The sequence below is a fragment of the Hesperophylax consimilis genome, chromosome 13 (assembly GCF_061612785.1).
Source record: "Hesperophylax consimilis isolate HC1 chromosome 13, BYU_Hcon_1.0, whole genome shotgun sequence".
Lineage (NCBI taxonomy): Eukaryota > Metazoa > Arthropoda > Insecta > Trichoptera > Limnephilidae > Hesperophylax > Hesperophylax consimilis.
Window position 1 is genome coordinate 2,827,033 of NC_142848.1, and position 19,746 is coordinate 2,846,778.

A 19,746-nucleotide genomic window follows, 5' to 3' on the forward strand; every position below is an offset into this window, starting at 1 on the left:
GGCGTACTCATTTTTCTCAGTGCATGATCACTGAACTCGTAATTAAAAAAGAAAAAAATTGTACTATAAGTTAGCGTAAAATTGTGCACCGTTCGTTGTTCTTAGCAAAGACAAGATGAAAATTGTTAAGTACGACGGTAATTGAATATTCACCGGCGAAGCAATTTGCAAGTTGCACTGAAATAATTAAATTAGAGATTCAGGAGAAATGCGATAGCTTTTTATTAATGCAGGAAAGGTACCTGTAATTACCTAGTGATCCAGAACATTATGTAACGTTTTCTACTGGAGGTTTTTAGTGATATATTCCGTTTTCATCCTTTTAAGGGTGTCTCCAGACAACCTTCTTGGCCGAGAGTTTAAGCTCCTTGTCCCCCGTCACGGGTTCAAAACCCGGGTGCTTACAAATCTGTACCCATTTATTTGTGATATTTCACATTTAATATAATTATTGCCACATGTTTCAGAGTATTCACATTCAGAATATAACTTTGGCCGTGTCTTATAACCATATTATATCGGACGTACAGACAGTGTTGCCAAGTTAGCATATTATATGCTAAATTTGGCATAAATACTCCATGTTTAGCATAACTATTATGTTATTTACATAACTATTTTAGCATATAGCATATTTATTTGGCTTATTTTTACAGAAACATGAAAATAATAAAAATCAATTTTTTAACTAACAAAAATGATATCGATTGAAAAACTGGTGTCTCAATGGAGAAACATAGTTCACATTAAATGGGAATCCTTGACTTCCACTGTAGAGTTTTAGAATGAAGTCATGCAATATAAAGATGCAGCTAATAATAACCCCTTCGGTGATTTATGTCAGTTTGCAATGTCTATTTTAACATTGCCGCATTAAAATGCGGACATAAAACGTGTATTTAGCCAAATGAGTCTGGTCAAAACAAAACTCCGAAATCGTTTGGCGGTGAGAACCCTAAATTCCAATTTGTACGTGAGATTTGGCCTAAAGAGAGCAGGAAAGTGCTGTTATTCTTACACTGTTCCTGACGAAGTACTACGCTGCATTGGGACCAAAGAAAGTTATAACTCCGTCTCTCAGCCTTCCACTTCAGCTGCTGTTAATGAAGAAGATGAAGATGAAGATATTGATATTTTATCTCACTGATTTTATTTCTAAGTTAAATTTATGTTAGCTTTTATTTTGGCATTTTTTAAAGTAATTTAGCATATTTCTGGCATATTTTTCCCATCACTCTAGCATATTTTGAAGTAGTTGAGTTGGCAACACTGCGTACAGAGCCAAAGTCATTATGAGATAACAAGATCTCAAGTTTTTACGATGTCCTTAATATTTTTGATAAAACCATTAAGATATCTGCGTCAAAATAAATATGATACTATAATATTATTCCACGCCTCAATGCTTATCCCACATCCTTAATGTGCGACTGCTATAGTTAATATTAATGGATTTTCGGCGCCACCATACATTTAAAAACTAATGTTTTGTTTTGTTCAACACAGTGAAGAGATAAGGGTGATCGCTAATTACTCTCATTGAACATGTGTGAAATTTAATGTATAATTTAGTCCAATAAATAGAGAAGTAACTGGTACAAACAGTCACTTCTCATCCGAGAGTACTCGGGATTTCGGGAAAGTAATACTTGTTTAATTTAATGTTTTCCTACTGCCCCTGCAAAAACTCTCAGATCAAGGTGTCAATGTGTGCCGGTGCCCTATTGAATTTGCAGTATTTGTGCGGGCTTCACTAACTTGGTCCCGTACATATATATTTTGCGAAGATATTGTTAAAAATTGGGGATGATCCTTTTTGAATAAAAACTGGTTTTCTTGATACCACTTTACATTTATTTCAAACTATTGAAACAGGTACAATATTTATAAGGAAACTGTGCGAATAACACTGCTACGATCGCTCTGACTTATGAGCTTGTTTATTATCGAGTTATTGTTGAGAAAAGAACGAAAAAATACATAATGCGAGCCTTTTTAAAGACTTCAAAACCCACTACATGTAAATAAAACACTTGTCATTGTGATTTCTAGCAGTAAAAATGAAACCTGCTATACCGACCAAATTGACACTATTTTCTAAGCAAGGACTCACACCATTTTGGTTAAACGTAGTAACTTCAAATTTCTAGACTACAGATGTCGGTAGCCTGCAAAATTGAACATATTGCCAGGGGGCGGGATTCAAAAATTGCACTAAATTTTTGAATGATAATCTATTTAAAATAAACTATAAACCAAACAGAATAAACTAAAAATTCTTAATCTAAATATACCACAAAAATACTAACAAAATAATTCAAAATAGCAGAAATTAACAAAATAAAACTCCCTTTTATGCCCTACTGGTAAACTTATAAATTTAACTGTATAAATGCTGTTGAATTACTCTATTAATAAACTAAAAATAACTAGAAAATTATTAATCCTATTAAATAACCAAAAAAAAATTCAAAAATGACTAAATTACACACGTCTGCATACTAATTTTTACATATTTAAATAGTTCAATAACACAAGTAATATAGTTTACACTGAACACAACACAATTATTGTTCCTTTTTTTTTCTTCTTTCTTCTCAGGTCTTCTGCTTGATCCATCCAAGGTGGAGTCGAGAAGATAAGCATCATAGTGTAATGTACATAATCAATCCTTGGTAAGGTCCGGGACGTCAATTACAGGTTTAGTGTCTGAATCCAGGGGCATCAGACATATCTTTGTGATGGGCCTCACAAAGACTCCTTGGGGTGTTTTTAGTGTAACAACTCGTACTACTCCATCCGCTCCAGGGTGTGTATGCAGAATTCGGGCCATTTTCCATAAAGGTGGAGGTAAATGATCTTCCTTTAAAATCACCAGATCGTCTTTTTGCAGTGCCCGTTGAGTGCTGGTCTGCCATTTAGTTCTCTTTTGTAGTTCCATCAGGTAATCTTGCTTCCATCTAGACCAAAAAGATTGAATTAGCGAACTGATCCTCTGATATTGAGTTAGTCTGTTGTCCGGTATCGCCCGGACGTCTCTCTCAGGAATGATACAGGATTCAGTGCCTATAAGGAAATGGTTTGGGGTAAGAGGTTGGTAATCATGGATGTCGTCGGATAAGGAAGTTAATGGACGGGAGTTCAAACAGGCCTCAATCTGACAAATTAAGGTATATAAGAGTTCAAATGTTAATGAAGAATTGTTAGTGATTCTATATAAATGGAATTTTGCTGATTTCACTGCTGCTTCCCACAAACCTCCCTGATTAGGGGCTCGAGGGGTTATGAACTTCCACTCAATACCTCTGTTCACTAAATAATTTTGAATATTGTCGTTGTTTTCCCTCAAGCTGGTGTACAGCTCTTTGAGTCTGCTGCTAGCTCCTTTAAAATTACTAGCATTGTCGGAAAAGATCTTTTCAGGTTGTCCCCTACGGGATATAAACCTTTTTAAACTGTTCAAAAAAGCATTGCTAGATAAATCCGAAACTAATTCCAAGTGAACGGCCTTGGTTGAGAAGCAAATAAAGATACATAAATACGATTTTGCGAGGGAAGCCTTCCTCAGCGTCCCACTTTTAATTAGAATTGGTCCGGCGTAATCTATTCCGGTGATAGCGAAAGGACGACTCGGCGTAATTCTTTCGGGTGGCAAATTTCCCATGATTTGATGACCGGTTCGGGGACGACATCTAAAACATACAACACATTTATGTAATATCTTTTTAATAGTATTTTTACCAAAGATGGGCCAAAATTTTAATCGTATTTCAGCTAACAAAGCTTGAGGTCCTGCGTGTAGGTTTACATAATGGTAGTGACGTATTATCAATTCAGTTAGCTTATGTTTAGCCGGCAAGATAACTGGGTGTTTTTGTTGGTAAGATAAATGTGTAGCCAAATTCAACCTACCGCCTACATATATTAGACCATCATGTAAGAAGGGATTAAGAGATTTTAAATTACTTTTCTTGTTGACGATGCCATGGTTTTTTAATTCTTTCAATTCCTTTTGAAAGGCGTGTATTTGAGCTGATCTCAATAGACATTTCAAGCCTGATTCCAATTCAGCCACACTTAAATTGTCGGAAATTTTACCCTTAACACTTCTGCAGTTATTGACAAATCGCAATACATACGCAGTAACTCTTTTCAATTTAATAAATGATGAGAATTTTTCAAATATCTCCCATTCTTGAATATCTGTGGATAATAGAATATTTTTGCCTTTGAGTTCAGGAGGGTTTGAACACGAAATATTTGATATAGGCCAAGCGTTGACTCCCTCGGTCAACCAACTTGGTCCATTCCACCATATTGCAGAATTTATCAATTTATCTGTAGTGGTTCCTCTTGAAAGTATATCTGCTGCATTGTCGGCTGATGATACATGTCTCCATAGATCTGGATCACTAAGTTCTTGTATTTCGGCTACTCGGTTTGCAACGAAAGTAGCCCATCTCGTAGGTTGACCTTTCAGCCAGCACAACGTTATCATGGAGTCACACCAATAATGTGTGTCGATCTCCACTATATTTAACGCTTGTTTTACGTTTTTAATTAATTTAGCCAGTAGCACAGCACTACAAAGCTCCAACTTGGGCAGGGAAATACACTTCAATGGCGCCACTCTTGATTTGGACGTTATTAAATGTGAATGCCGCTTACCGACATGGTCCACTGACACCATGTAAACGCAGGCTCCGTAAGCTTTCTCAGATGAGTCGCAAAAACCGTGTAGTTGTAGATATGTAGATTGCCTGCAAATAATTTTTCTTGGTATTTTCAACACATTTAGTTGAATTAATTCTTGAAGGTAGGACCTCCAGGGTGCTAATATTTCATTAGGCAATGGATCATCCCACGCTGCTTTAGACTGCCATAACTTCTGCATTATCAATTTGGCTACAACTATAATCGGTCCTAGAAGACCTAATGGATCGAAGGTTGATGCGATGCAAGATAATATCTGTCTTTTACTCTCGGTTCGACTTGATGGTTTCATTATTACATAAGAAAAATAATCAGATTCATTATTCCATATTAATCCTAATATTTTCTCAGTCCTTGGATTGTCAGTAATAATTTTTTCAGAATTGCCTGATTCGGCAATCTTAGCTTGGCCCGACTCGGCTGACAACTCCAAGACATTGGACCTCCATTTCCTCAAGGTCATCCCCGCAGACAAAAAGATGTTGATTAGTTGCTCTTTTAACTCTCTACAGGATTCCATGTCATCTCCTCCGGTTAACAAGTCATCCATATAGAAGTCATTTTCTATGACCTGACTAGCTCTAGGAAAATTTATATTGTTATCCATACCAATTTGCCGTAGAGTTCTAGTGGCTAAGAAAGAGGAAGGCCCCAGACCATATGTGACTGTCTTCAGACGGTAATGCTTGAGCACCTCCTGCGGCGACTCGCGCCACACTATCTTCTGCAGGTCACGGTCCGCTTCACACACATTAATCTGGCGGTACATCTTCTCGATGTCAGCCGTCAGTACTACTTGATGTTTCCTGAAATGCAATAGTTGGGTGCATAAGTCCTTTTGTATAACAGGTCCTGTCATCAAGGCGTCATTGAGAGAAATTCCATTTGAAGTTTTGGCGGAGCCGTCAAAAACGACCCTCACTTTAGTAGTAGTGCTTGATTCTTTTATTACAGCGTGATGAGGTAAAAAATAGGATTCACGATCCCCCTTTGACTGGTCACACACCTCCATATGACCTAATTCCTCATATTCACGCATGAATTGTATATATTGTGTCTTCAATTCGGGATTTGACACAAATTTTCTTTCTATATTTTTAAATCTTTTTTCAGCAGTGAGCAATGAGCTTCCCAGCTGATCAATGCATGCTCGACGCGGTAAACTTACTACGTATCTACCGTCGTCTTGTCTAGTATGAGTACTAGCAAAACTGGCTTCACAAGCCTTTTCTTCATGATTTAGAATCTTAGTGGGATTAATCTCCTCCAATTTCCAAAATTTTTCTATTTGGTGACTTATTTTATTTATAGATAAATTACAACAATCTGATACAGGCCTTTGCTTTGGGTACATGTGGATTGGTCCTGATATGATCCATCCCAGTTGCGTACGTTGAAGTGTTGGTCCCGATTCGAGTTTCAATCTATCGTTGGTTAGGATTTCCCAAAAGCTCTCCGCGCCCAACAGGATGTCGATGGGTGCAGCTATATTGAAGTTCGGGTCAGCTAGCTCCAATCCTCGTGGTAACTTGAAGTCTTTTTTCGCCATTGTCACTTGTGGTAAATTTGTTGTAATCTCCTGTAAAATCAGACATGATATTTCACTTTTATAATCAGTATGAAGCGAATTCATCTCCACTGAAATTCTCTTTTTTATGTGAGTGATGTTATTATGGATCCCAGAAACGGGTTTGTTTATCAATTCACATGGTAAATTTAATTTATTAGCAAATTCTGCTCTCATAAAATTTGACTGGGCCCCTGAATCAATCAGAATGCGGGCTTTAAAAATTTTATTGTTACTACCCACAACTCCTATGTTGGCAGTTGACAATAATATTATTTTTTCTGCTTTATCCGATGCAGAAAAATTCGATACTGAAACCTCGTTATCAGCATCCATATTGGAGGCCTCCCGCAGAGGTACCTCATTGTGTAGTAAGGTGTTGTGATTATCTTTGCCACAACGCCTGCAAGAAAAGGTTGCCTTGCAACTCTGTGCCTGGTGACCCACCTTTAAACATTTAAAACAAGCTTGGATTGATTTCGTAGCATCAATCCTCTCATGTAATTTTAATTTCAGAAATTTTTTACAATAATAAATATGGTGACCTTTCTCGTTACAATAAATGCAGTTGTTAGCCTTTACCGCTAAAAATACTGATGAATCTTTTTTGCAATTATTGTTGCCTAGTTGTGTTTTATGTAAGCTAGAAAATTTTTTCTCAGAAGCGTTCATCAGTTCCAATACTTGGGCTCTAGCAGATAAACATTTTAAGAATTCCTTTAACGTCGGTAATTCGTCTTGTAATATATATTGTTCCCAATTTTTTCGGGTAGCTGTGTCTAATTTATTTGATATTATATAAATAACCAATAGATCCCATTGATCTACCTTGACCCCGATATTTTGTAATGCCTTTAAACTAACGTTTGTTTCATCAATTAGATACCTCAATGCTACAGGCTCTTCTTGTTTCATGTCTTTTAATGAAAATAGAGCTTGGATGTGTTTATGAACGGTAGTTCTTAAATTTGCATAACGTTCATTTAATAATTCCCAAGCGGAAATGTAATTTAATTCAGAAATTTCTAGATTAGCAATTATCTTTAATGCGTTTCCCTTTAAAGTTGATTGCAAATAAAAGAATTTTTGTACGTTGCTTAAATTACTATTGCTATGGACTAAAGTCTTGAAGGTTTCGACGAAATTAACCCAATTTTTCTGATCGCCATGAAATTCCCGTAATTGGAGGTTGGGTAGTTTAATTTCCACCTTACTTTGATCGACGGATTCGATCGCGCCTTTGGCCGTTGCCAAAACTGAGAAATATTGGTTTTCGAAAGCTTCTCGTTGACTATAATTTTCAATTTCGTCTGAATCCGGTAGCATTTCAATTTTCTGTTGAACTGCTTCGAATTCATCTAACAATGATTTCACCCGCTCATATCTTAATTTAATTTCATTTACCGACAATGCATTTAAGGAATCCGCGAATCGGGTTAGTTTTCCTTTGATTACGCCGCGTTTGTTTATTAATGACTTCATATTTTCCATTTTTAATTATATTTTGTTAATATCGGTTGACAATTATTTTATTTTAGCAAACACCCGTTTGAAAGAATACCACGACAATCTTGACAATACTATTTGAGAACACTATTCAATAATATTATATTCTTATTTTCAAGTGGGTAGTGATTTTATTTATAATATTGACTCTATTTAAGATTAATCTCGTTTAAATTACATGAGACCTGAATAAACATAAAATGGATGATAGGAAGGAAAGCACTGAATACTTATCTCAGATTTGCGATGTGGTCCACTTTCCTTAATGATTTCCAGTTTCAATCAATTTTGTATCCTTTTGGCTGCTGGTTCTTTGTTTTTTTTTTTTACATACAATCTCCTGATCGTAATCCGGTTGAAGGATCAAATGTTAAAAATTGGGGATGATCCTTTTTGAATAAAAACTGGTTTTCTTGATACCACTTTACATTTATTTCAAACTATTGAAACAGGTACAATATTTATAAGGAAACTGTGCGAATAACACTGCTACGATCGCTCTGACTTATGAGCTTGTTTATTATCGAGTTATTGTTGAGAAAAGAACGAAAAAATACATAATGCGAGCCTTTTTAAAGACTTCAAAACCCACTACATGTAAATAAAACACTTGTCATTGTGATTTCTAGCAGTAAAAATGAAACCTGCTATACCGACCAAATTGACACTATTTTCTAAGCAAGGACTCACACCATTTTGGTTAAACGTAGTAACTTCAAATTTCTAGACTACAGATGTCGGTAGCCTGCAAAATTGAACAGATATCACGGATCTTTCCAACGTTCCTCTTCCTTCCTTTAGCATCACAACTTACTCCATTACCACTGCGTTTAGGCAGTTGGGACACTTGTGTGGTATTCACAATCTTAAAAATATATACCGAAGGAAAAATCATTGCAATTATTTTTTCAATATACCACACAGCGGGTCATGTGTTCTAGCACACTATAGTATGACAAGAGGAATAGTGCCATTTAGTAATGAAATTTCTGGAACTGGTTCCATAAAACTATGTCTTATAAAAAAAATAATATTTTTTAAATAAGAAATCTTGAATTGTAAATAAATAGTTTATTAATCTTTATTCATATGCAGCAGATACTTTGTGATGAGGCATTATAATTTAAAATAAAACAATAACTGAGTAAACATCACTTTTATTTAAGGCATTTAGTATAAAAATAAAAGTGGTGCTATGTGGTGGTGTACAAAGTTATTGTTTTATTTTAAATTAAAATAATTTCTCTATCATTTAAGAAGAAAACAATACGAATAAATCTAAGACACAAAAAAATAAAAAGGAAACGAAAAAAATATTCAAGGACAATATTGCTAATTTTGAATTTTAAATATGGGATCGACAAAAATGAAAATGAATGAAAATATTTAGTTACCAATGGTCGAGTGGTTAGAGGCGTTGTATATGTAAGACAGAGATTCTGGGTTCCATCTTCAGGTTTCGTTAAGATAAAAGTATTATTATCTTCTTTGATGATATTTTCACTGATTGGTATAACCATCAAAGGTAATTTGAAGAAATTATTCCAATAAAATTGAATATAGTATAAGTTAAAATATTCTTTTTTTTTTTAAACAGTCATATGAATTAGAATACTTTGTTTTTGCAAGTTGGTCTAATATGTTAGCAATAAGCATATTTGGATGAATCTTTAGAGTCGTCTAAATAACATGTTAGCACACCTTTGTGGTTCGTGATCACTTGAGAGACTGGGTACATTACTAGGTAAGGTGAATGCTTCCGTGCTTTCGTGTAACATGATGTATTATTGTAAATCTAATTTCAAGGTTTGGTGACTTCTGATATTTAGGTGTGGAATTACCCTCCTTAATAACATTTTATCTTTTTTTAACATTAACTCCACACAGGCGGCCTCGCGGAAAATTATTTGCCTCAGGGTCTATGTCATCTGTGGGGATGTTTTTTGAGGAAAGGAAGGAGTGAACATTGGTTTTGAAGAGACCCATGTTGTAGAAAGGAGGAAAAACAGATGCTGGCAAATCGTTCCACACCCGATCTGTTGAGCTCAAGAACGAGTCGTAGAAGTAACCCGGCCTCATGTGACAAATGTTAACCGTGTTGGGCGCGTGTTTAGCGTTGTACCGAAGAGATCAATGACGCTAGTTCCTTGGTGCATCTTTCATTGTCATACCGGTCAAACAAGGACATCATACCTACCTGACCTTGTGCTCTAAGTATTGCAATACTCTTGTTAAGATAGAAGAATCTATCGAGAGTCTCCAGACTAGGAGTAGCTGCCAACTATATTAGTGGACAGCAGTTGTGTACTATTGAAGTATCTGCGGGCCCTCTACATTATGCTCAGTACATTTTATCAACATGTTTTTTTTATATATAAGACCGGTCAGTGGTTGAGTGGGCATAGCGCTTGGGTCTCACGATTCCTCGGCTGGCTAAGTCCTCCATCACAACACAAGCAAAATTTTCGGCTTTCTGTGGTGGTAGTAGGAGATTTTCAAACATTGTTGGGTTATTCGTAACCTGGGAATGTTTGTCTTTCTTTAAAAAAAAAAAAAATATCTATATTTTATTATAATCTACTATTACTAACTTGTTAATATATCAAAATTATTTATCCGAGTCAATGACTAGTAAACATCGTGTCTAGGAGACACTCAGTCAAATACGTAATTGTTCGCGCACATTGTGCAGGACGTTGTTAAAAAAAACAGACCGAAAATTAGTCAAACAAGCAGTAAAAATAATTACACGTTCCTCAGGTGTGTATTGTGTCGATTGCTTGTTGTCAACTAGTTTTCTATCTGTCAACAATATAAATGTCGAAGCACAATGAAACTTATGGCACATCAACATCATTACATTAGTTTTTCCTCTCCTTGTATAAGACGCCTGTCATCTGAGTTAGCCGACCTACTCAGTACTCAGTACCACCTACCTACTGATTTATAAATCATATATATTACGTATCACTTTATAATATTCAAATAAGGAACTAAACGATTTTTCTAAATCTCAACGAAAATTCTTTTTTCAAACTTCCTTCAGTATCAAAATATTGAAAAAATGCAAATAAACACGACGATTTCACATTAAAAAATAATCTTTGACGAACCATTAAAACGGCCACCATCTTAAAACGGAGGCGGAACGCAAAAAGAAATTTAAGAACAGCCGATATGGAAAATGGTCGAGTTTAAACAGGGCTTCACTACGCTCAGTCAATTAATTTGATTTTTTTCACCGAAATTTTAATAAAAATTCCATCATTTGATATATCTACAAAAAATACCAAATGAAGGGAGCTTTTAATGAAAAACACACATTTGATATAAAAATAAATTGTAGAGAGATTATTTTTTTGCTTCGTTAAACAAGATAACAGAGTGCCGAGATCTCATCTCCATTTGTAAAAATTCCAAAGGCAAAAGTACTTGTATTATATCTTCATGGAAAACCTTTCTTTCATTGAAGAATATCGCTTATTCGTTGATTTAAAAAGCTAAATTTAATGCTAACCATTTTGAAATAATTTCAATAATAATTGCCAAACAAATCTTTAACGGTTATATCAATTAAACACCAGCTGATCAACTTCTGGGAGATGGATCAATATCGGAGGAAGGAACAGCCCTGGATTAGCCATGTTAATGAATGTCCTAATTAATAATGTGTTCGCTGATCAGATAAATCCATTAGCTATATCTCGGGACTATACAGGAATGGATTTCCAGAGATGAGATTGCAAAACTGAGGGTGACACTTGACGAACATTAATTAATTATCTTAACATGTCAATTGAGTAGATAACGCTTTGTAAGCAAGATAAGTTTAACGTTTGCATTTTTTCATACAGTCATACTTAAATAGTATACCCTCGTACAGGCCTGTTTAATTTTTTTGTTATAATTTCCATTTTTTACCTTCTTGTAAAACTTATTTTTTTTTATAATCTCATACATATTTCATCTATATTATATACAATTCATTGTTTTTCCCATCTATAGACTCAAAACTAATAGACCGATTTGGTTGAAAACTTCAATGTTTGTTATTATTAGTATTAGGAGTGTTTATAGACTTTTTGAATGGTGGCAGAGTGATGACTTAGATCTTTTATCTCTGTACTAGAATGAAATATAGAGTCGAAGAAAGTCGCTATAATGTAGTTGATTAATAGTAACAATGTGGTATACAGTAGTGAACGGTGGAAAAGTTCAGGGACGCCCGAGGAATACTAACGCATTTTCACTGCACTGAAGTGAGATACGGAGTTGAATAAAAGTCAAAATATATATTTTTTTTAACAGTAACAATGTGAATGGCGGAATTCGGGGAGGCCCAAGGAAGACATTGCACAAATAAAAACTTATAAAAAGTCAACTTTTTGAATTCTTTAGAATAATCTTATTTCCACCTTAAAAATAGACATTGTTTTCAAGTACCAACACTAGAATTCGCAACTTTAAAACATTACTTCAAACCCCGAGCAAGGCTGGGCATAAGTCCGCTAGTTAATTATAAAACATGTTTTTATACAAGAAATATAATTAAAATCAATTTTAAAAATTATGGGTGCCATGAAATGTTAAAATTCATTTGTTTTTAATATATTAGGAAGCTCGTAGAATGGATTCTTTCTAACAAATTAAGAATTGCATTCTGTTAATTCATATTTGGCGCCATTTTGTTCACTTCAACCCTTCCGCACCGGAGGGGATAATACACATCCCCAAACGAGAATTATGTGCCATATTATTATGGTTAACAGTATTCGGTTAAATTATGCTCCCCCCGTTAACGTTAAGGTTAAGGGCGCTTAAGAACAGTAAAAAAATATAAATACAAAATAATATATATTTGCAATTAATTAATTAAGACTAGCAGAAAAAATCTGCTTGGAAACTTCAACGGTTCTTTAAAAAAAACAGAAGGCGACACTTCCGTTTACAGCAATCCTAAAATGTAGTCATTAGATAATAATATTTTCCAGTCAATACTTCGATAAATTTTTACAATTTATCTTATAAATTATTTCGGTTTCAAATAACGACCATATTGAGCATAACAGTGAATTATCACCGGTCGTAAAGCCGATATTAGTACGGCCCGGACCATAAATGTCGGATTTCCAATACTCATTCACCTATGTTTGTAATTAATTATTTCACGTGGGACTTTTCAAAAGGATTATCGCAGACGATTACTTAATATTGGTTCGACAATTAGATATGAGATCCACAGATAATGCTGATAAATATATCTGTTTGATTTAAATTAATCGACGTGTAAATAAATAGTCGACTGAAATAGAATTAAAATAAATGCGAGAGAGTATGTCGCACACGAATTGTAATGCGTAAATCTCAAAGACCCAAACTCCACGATAAACATGAAATGGTTAGGTACCCATTTTTTTGTTTTTTTGATTTGATATTTACTTTCTTGTGCGACCTTTTCTTTAAATCTAAGATCACTAGTTAATTGAATCACTGTGAGTAGAATTTTAGAACTTCAAACAGCCAACAGCGAAACAAGCTAAAATGCCGTATATCGAATAGTGAACAGCGGATAGCATACAGCGAACAGCAAAGACAGATAACTCCATACGTTTCTGGCGGCAATTATTGTGCTTCTATTGTTGTCATAAAAAACTCCACAGGTTCCAGCCAGACAATATGCTTGTATAAATATGTGCATGCGGTTTGCAGTTTAAATCGTGCACTTGACGGCATCTGGTGATGTTCCCGGAAGAAGCTCCCCGAATTCGTGTTCAGATATTGGTTCGGGATCGATGCACAACACTATAAACCTCTGCTCAAATAATATCTAGACTCAAATGTTCGCTTGTATAGAAAAGGAAAAAAAAACCTAAACAGAAAAACGTATGTACGTATTATTCATAATAACTACAGTGAAGTAGCAAAAAAAGTATCTTTAAGAGCACACCTCACCATCCTAAAACAGAATACATTTTCATGTATTTCCCTCGAAGCATACATAGTTAGTTCACCCTAGAATCCTTTTCTTGTAGATATAACGCCCCCCAATAAAGAATACTTGTAATGAAGTATAGTGTCGGGGGAACGGATATAAAATAATGAATAAATCCCATCAGGATTTCTCGGGGCAGGTGAATCGCGGAACATAAAGTCTCAGAGCACACTGAAGAGATGAGCCCGAAGAATTGTGTTGTGGGCGTGTCCATGTAATTTAATTCATTTTTCTTTGCCCCTGTTGAAACTGATAAAATATTTTAAACGCATCATTCCATTATATTGACTACGAATTTATTGTATTCAAAATATCACCAAACTGCATATTATTGTTGCCGAAAAAAAAACCTATGCACATATATAAATATTTTTAATACATTTTCATTTATTTAAAAAGGAAATTTTATATCTTTTTTTCTGTGATATGATTAAATTTGGAAACTTTTTAAGTACGTTTTTGTGTGCAAACGACATTGAGGTATATGGATATTCCTTTCAAAATCAGTGTAAAATGTGCGGAAAGTGGGAAGGGGGTGTGGCGGCTGTTGATGTCGCCCGAATCCTTCCGACCGCGAACGAACTAAACGAAAGGTGTCGCTGGTGACCTCTCGCCGTGCCACCGTTCGGAACATTTGGGTTACCGACGCACCAACTTCAAGTGCTGCTTGAGTTTTTTGACATTAAAAAGCCAATTTACACTTCTATTGTTTATGTTAAGCCCCTATTTACCGATAGAAGTTTATACTATTCTATCTTTTCCAGTACGACTTGTACAATATTTCAGCGTGCATGTCGGCATTATTAAGTTATTACCGGAGATCTGTGCCGGCGAGCGCTCGTAACAGACAAACCGACTGAAGCCCGTGGTACCTCACTGCGAACAGTGACCGATGTTTGTGGTCCCTACTTCGAACGCCAGTGTTGGCTCCGTCTATATACCTCAATGGCAAGCGAGTGTTGAAATCTTTCAATTTTTGAAAAGAAACAACAAATTAAATAAGCTTGTATTTGTAACTCCTCTTGATCTTTTTCATGCTATTGTTTATTATTTTCTATGATGAAATTTTTTTTAAAACTCGTTTTTTATGAAATGAAGAAAATGAAAGTGATTTAGAGTTTCCAAATAATTTTTCCTGTCATTAAACATTAATAAGAAAATAAACATTTAAAAACACTTAAGAGTTAAATGTTGATTATTCTGCTTTTTTTATATGGCACACGAATTCCTAGCTGCCTAACTGTCATTCAGTCATTCGAGTCAACGGGACCGTGGAGTAGGTTAAATATGTAGAATAAAGTAATTATTTTTTTCGTCTTTCTCAAACAGATTTATATTTACATTGACATATCTAGGATCTAGTAGTGGATAAGTCTTATGCTGTAATTTAGCGACAGTCAATGACACTTCTAGGAATTATCTATTCCGAAACTCCAAGGTACACGCGAGGAACTAGTATCGTACAACATTTTGTTGTATGGCGGTTGTTCGGAGGCGCCTCCACATGAAAAATTCATAAGCCTTTTAAGGCAACTTCCCTCCCTCGGGGAGAAGGGCAGGATTTTAAAAGCCTACTTGCTTTTGGCGCCAGCAAATTATTTCTAAAAAGCGTGGCTTATCCACTTATGTGTACGAGTCATGAGTCTGGCATCAGTATCCATATGGCTACCGCTTCAGCCATTCCGATACGTAAAGAAATGACAACGATTTGATTACGTAGAATCTTGTTTAACAGAATAATATTAACTAGTTCAGTTGAACTAAAATTATATAATAAAAAATATACTAAATAGGACTCGCTCCATCGCCCTCTGTTGAACTCAACCATGTCTTCAGAGATCATTGGAGATTGCTCAATTCTGGTGATAGGCAGTCGGTCGTCCGTCTTTTCCAGTGAATTCTATAAATCAGCATATCAGTAGACATTGCCCTTTAGAGTACAGCGCATTGTGTAGGGCTAACTGACACTCGTTTATTGACCTCCTTACTTATACAAAGGAGATGGGGAAAAGGAAGGTTGGGAAGTACCAATCTTTTAAGATGGTACCACTTAAAATCCAAATTAAACTAGTTAAAATAGTTAGCCATGCTTAGTAACCAGATCTCAACAGCCAGGTACTTCCAATCCAATCTACATCTCATTTTTGTTACCAATAATTTTAGCCTCACAAAAAACCGCAAAAGAAGTTGTCCTTATCCCTCTAGCTTTAAAGTGAATAAAATAGTTTACATGAAACTTTGTCAAAATACTATTACGATCAAGCACCATAAAAATTGTTATTGCTTGGCCTAGCAATGAAATAATCGATGATGATATAATGATAAGTCTTTCAAATTACGTAGGTTTACTGCATTAAATTTATCCTTTAAACCACTCAGGCCTCCTTTTCTATAATGGTCAGACATTTAAAATAAACAGATTTAGTCAGTACCAATAATCACTAGTAGATATTCTAGTTAAAAGAAATATATATATTTTTTGTCAAGACCTGAGTGGTGAACATAATTTTATATTTTGATTAGCGGACTATTGTATCATATTAATATATAAACCATCTTATTAATTAGATTCTTACACACCCGCTCGACGTAGGTGTGGTAATGCCGGCGTTGAGCCTGGTTTAACTCTTAAACCCTACCACTCTGGGAATGTAATTATTCCTACCACGGGGTACTGAAGTACCCCGGGCAGAAAAAAATTAATAAAATAAAAGTATTTGATATTTTTTCAAATATTATTTGTATTATGGCAAAGTAATAAGAAAAGACAATAAAATTTATTAATGAAAACTAATAGACATTTTTGTCGTCACATGAAGGACAGATTTTGTATTGATGGTCAACACAAATATGGCGGCGACAAGTGTTACAGACAGATCGAGATTTTCTGTCCTTTGTGCGCGGACAAAAACAGCAGCGACCAGGTTTGAGATTATCAGGGACCGGCCTATGATCTTCACTATGAATATTCAAGACTGCACGTATAGTTTCTCTGATATCCCGGGGTAATCTTGGCCATTGAAATTTTGCTCTCATATGAGACTTTATGAGTGCCATTGACAAACTCTTAAGAAATTCAAGCCGCTTAGTTATTTTCTCTTTATCAATGTTAGTTGACAGCTTGAATAAGACCCAAGAGTTGACACCAACGGCATTTAGCAACCCGTAGAAGAGACACATGGGCTACCTTTTGGTCTTTCTGGACGTCGAGTACTTCTTACAAAGTTGGTCGAACACATCCACCAGGCATTTGGTTTTATTAGGTATAGAAATGTATTTTTTCTGGAAGGTACACTTCATTATCCTTTCAGGGCTGTCATGCATGGTGGACAGCATGATTACAGCTTTCTTCTTAGCTGACTTCAGAGGACAATACGACAAAAGTGTGAGAGGTTCGTCGTAGGCAAACATTGAGGTGCATCTTTCTCAATTTTTAGTGTCCAAGTAAACAGGAGGAATTTCTCGTTTATTCTTCTTTACAGTTCCAACTAATGTTATCCCTTTTTCCAGAAATTTTTTGGCCGTAGGTATGGACGTGAACCAATTGTTACATGTCAGGTTTCTGTTAAGACCTTGTACGGGAGCAGTCAGTTCCATAAAATTATTATGACATTTTCTGTACAGAACTAATGGAGCATCTACCACACGAACCAAGCGCCTATCTTCTTCATTTATACCAGCCCCATCATTGTCAGGCACTAAATACTCTTCATCTCCTTCCACTTGATCACCGTCTTCATGAGATGTGACTTCAGAATGGTCCCAGAAATCCTCGATAACACCGTCGGGCTCATCTTCTGAATCTTCTCCTAGGTTTAGCTTTTCGTCGTCAGAAACCAACAAAGCAGCTGAAATTTCACCCCCCCCCAAGATTTCGTGTCTGGGATGCCATACCTGAAACAATTCAGACACCTCATTACACTGCATACACTGTCATTACATTCATAACACATTATTAGTCCATGAATGTCGCGTTACTGGGCGCAGGCCCTCTCTATCAACACTGTACTCTAGCCATTATCACAAAGTAAAGTAAATCATAAATAATGTGTAAAATTACCAGAGAGATGTCGTAAAACAACTTCAGTAATTGAAGTATAACTGGAAGGAAGAACTAACACTATTCCTACCACGGGGTACTGGGGTACCCCAGAACACCTGTGGAAGCGACTGCACTTGCCGGGAGGTCACGGCTTACCGACGTATTTACGCGCTAATTATCGATAGTAGATTAGCTAGAGCGATTTTTGCAACAGTGCAATATTTTCAAAATTGTGGATATTTTAAACACCAGGGGGGTACTCCAGTACCCCAGGTAGGGTTTAAGAGTTAAGACCGTTTTAATCAAACAAACGTTTTCAAAGTCAATTACGCGCCGCGTTATATTTACATTGCGTTTATAAGTAAAGGGGGTTAGTTTTCAATCTCATCAAGCAGTCTATACTTAACAAGATTTTAAAAAGGGTTATGAATAAGAACACCAAAAAAATTACAATATTATCAAAAAAATACTTTCACCACATGACATAACGAAGCGGGGTGTCCAAATTGACCCAGTTGAAGAGGGTTGTAGGGGGTCGGGGGCTGCCCAACCCCTCTCTAAATACCTCGGGATTATATTTGGCATTTATGAAGTGTGAAGTGCGCTACTGCTTATGTGATTGCTTATCGTCGGTTGCTTTTGCTTTTTATTCGTGTATCTTTCGCTATTGATTTATTAATGGTCGTTGGTGTTATTTATTAATGCGATGAATTCTCGCAAGCCGGTAAAATAAATGGATAAAAAAATATTGAACGGTTTTTTTAAATTATGATTTTTGCTTTGTAGCATTGAGTATCAAATAAATCAAAGGTTTCTGAATCATTTCGATATGGCAAATATCAAAGGTCTCGTTTTCTTAGATTTTTCGCGCCCAATAGAAACTGTTTATTTACTATTTATTTTTTACAATTCTTCCACGAGTTGTCAGTATTTTTAAGCAGTTTCCATAGGATGATTGAATGGGAAGATAGAAATGTCTGAATGTGTAACTATACAAATTGAGTAGATATTAAGATGAATATTATAATTCCCATTTTTTAAAAACTATTTATGGGCTAATCCACAAAAAAATATATTTTAAAATTATTGTTATGGAATTATAGACAGAACTGACCCTGATTTACTGAACCTATTCACCTTTAACATATCAACCAGAACTACTTGATGGAATTTTTTCAATTGCAATAGTAATATCAGAAATGATTGATTTAAATACTCACTTTTACCTAGATTGCAAGCACTTGGCAATAATTTGCAGAAATAATATGTGTTTTCATAAAAAAAATTAAAAGAACATTAATATAAATAATTATTATATTTTTCTATAATGTATCGTATTATAAGAAGCAGAATCGATGTTTTTAATATGTTGTTCTATTTGATCTGAAAAAAACAACGTAATGATATTTTCAACTGGGTTTTGAAAATTGATGTTCTTACAATGTTTTTAAACTAAAGTACTATAATCTTCTAGCTGTAAACCCTTGTATAAAAACAGTGCTTGTTTGTTTACCTGGAATCTGTTTCAAACCTTAACTGCGGTACTTTTAAAACACAAAACAGAATCTGTTGGGTTTTATAAGGTCACTTCAATAAAGAAACACTCCAGGTTGTTTAAATATTTGTTTTAGTTTATTTACACAGGTACAATATACATGATGATTAGGAAATTTTTAATTACTACCCGGTTTTCACGGAATGGCTCGGTCTACCGTTTAGTTTTTCAGAGAACTGCTGTTGTTCCGCTGATCAAAATACAGAAAGTAATTCAGGAGCTACCCAAATTTATACAAAAATGATTCAACTAATACAATAACAAAGCATTGACAGAGGCTTATGTTTAGGTATCTCCTGAGTAGTTTCCTACCTTATCAATAGAGAAAAACTGCTTTATCATATAATCGGTGAAGTCTAAGCAAGACGACA

General features: G+C 35.2%; 2 protein-coding genes across 2 annotated transcripts in view; one reads left to right on the forward strand and one right to left on the reverse strand.

Annotated features, from left to right (window-relative positions):
- Window positions 1–19,746, forward strand: part of Ptp36E (protein tyrosine phosphatase 36E) — a 625,696-nt gene that overhangs the window by 128,914 nt on the left and 477,036 nt on the right. The window lies entirely within an intron of this gene.
- LOC149418299 (uncharacterized) lies at window positions 2,770–6,153 on the reverse strand. The gene is made up of 2 exons (XM_089638724.1): window positions 3,913–6,153; window positions 2,770–3,692 (listed from the first exon to the last, which is right to left on the reverse strand). Exons 1-2 carry the CDS (start codon window positions 6,065–6,067, stop codon window positions 3,604–3,606), a joined length of 2,244 nt encoding a protein of 747 aa, XP_089494850.1. The 5' UTR covers window positions 6,068–6,153; the 3' UTR covers window positions 2,770–3,603.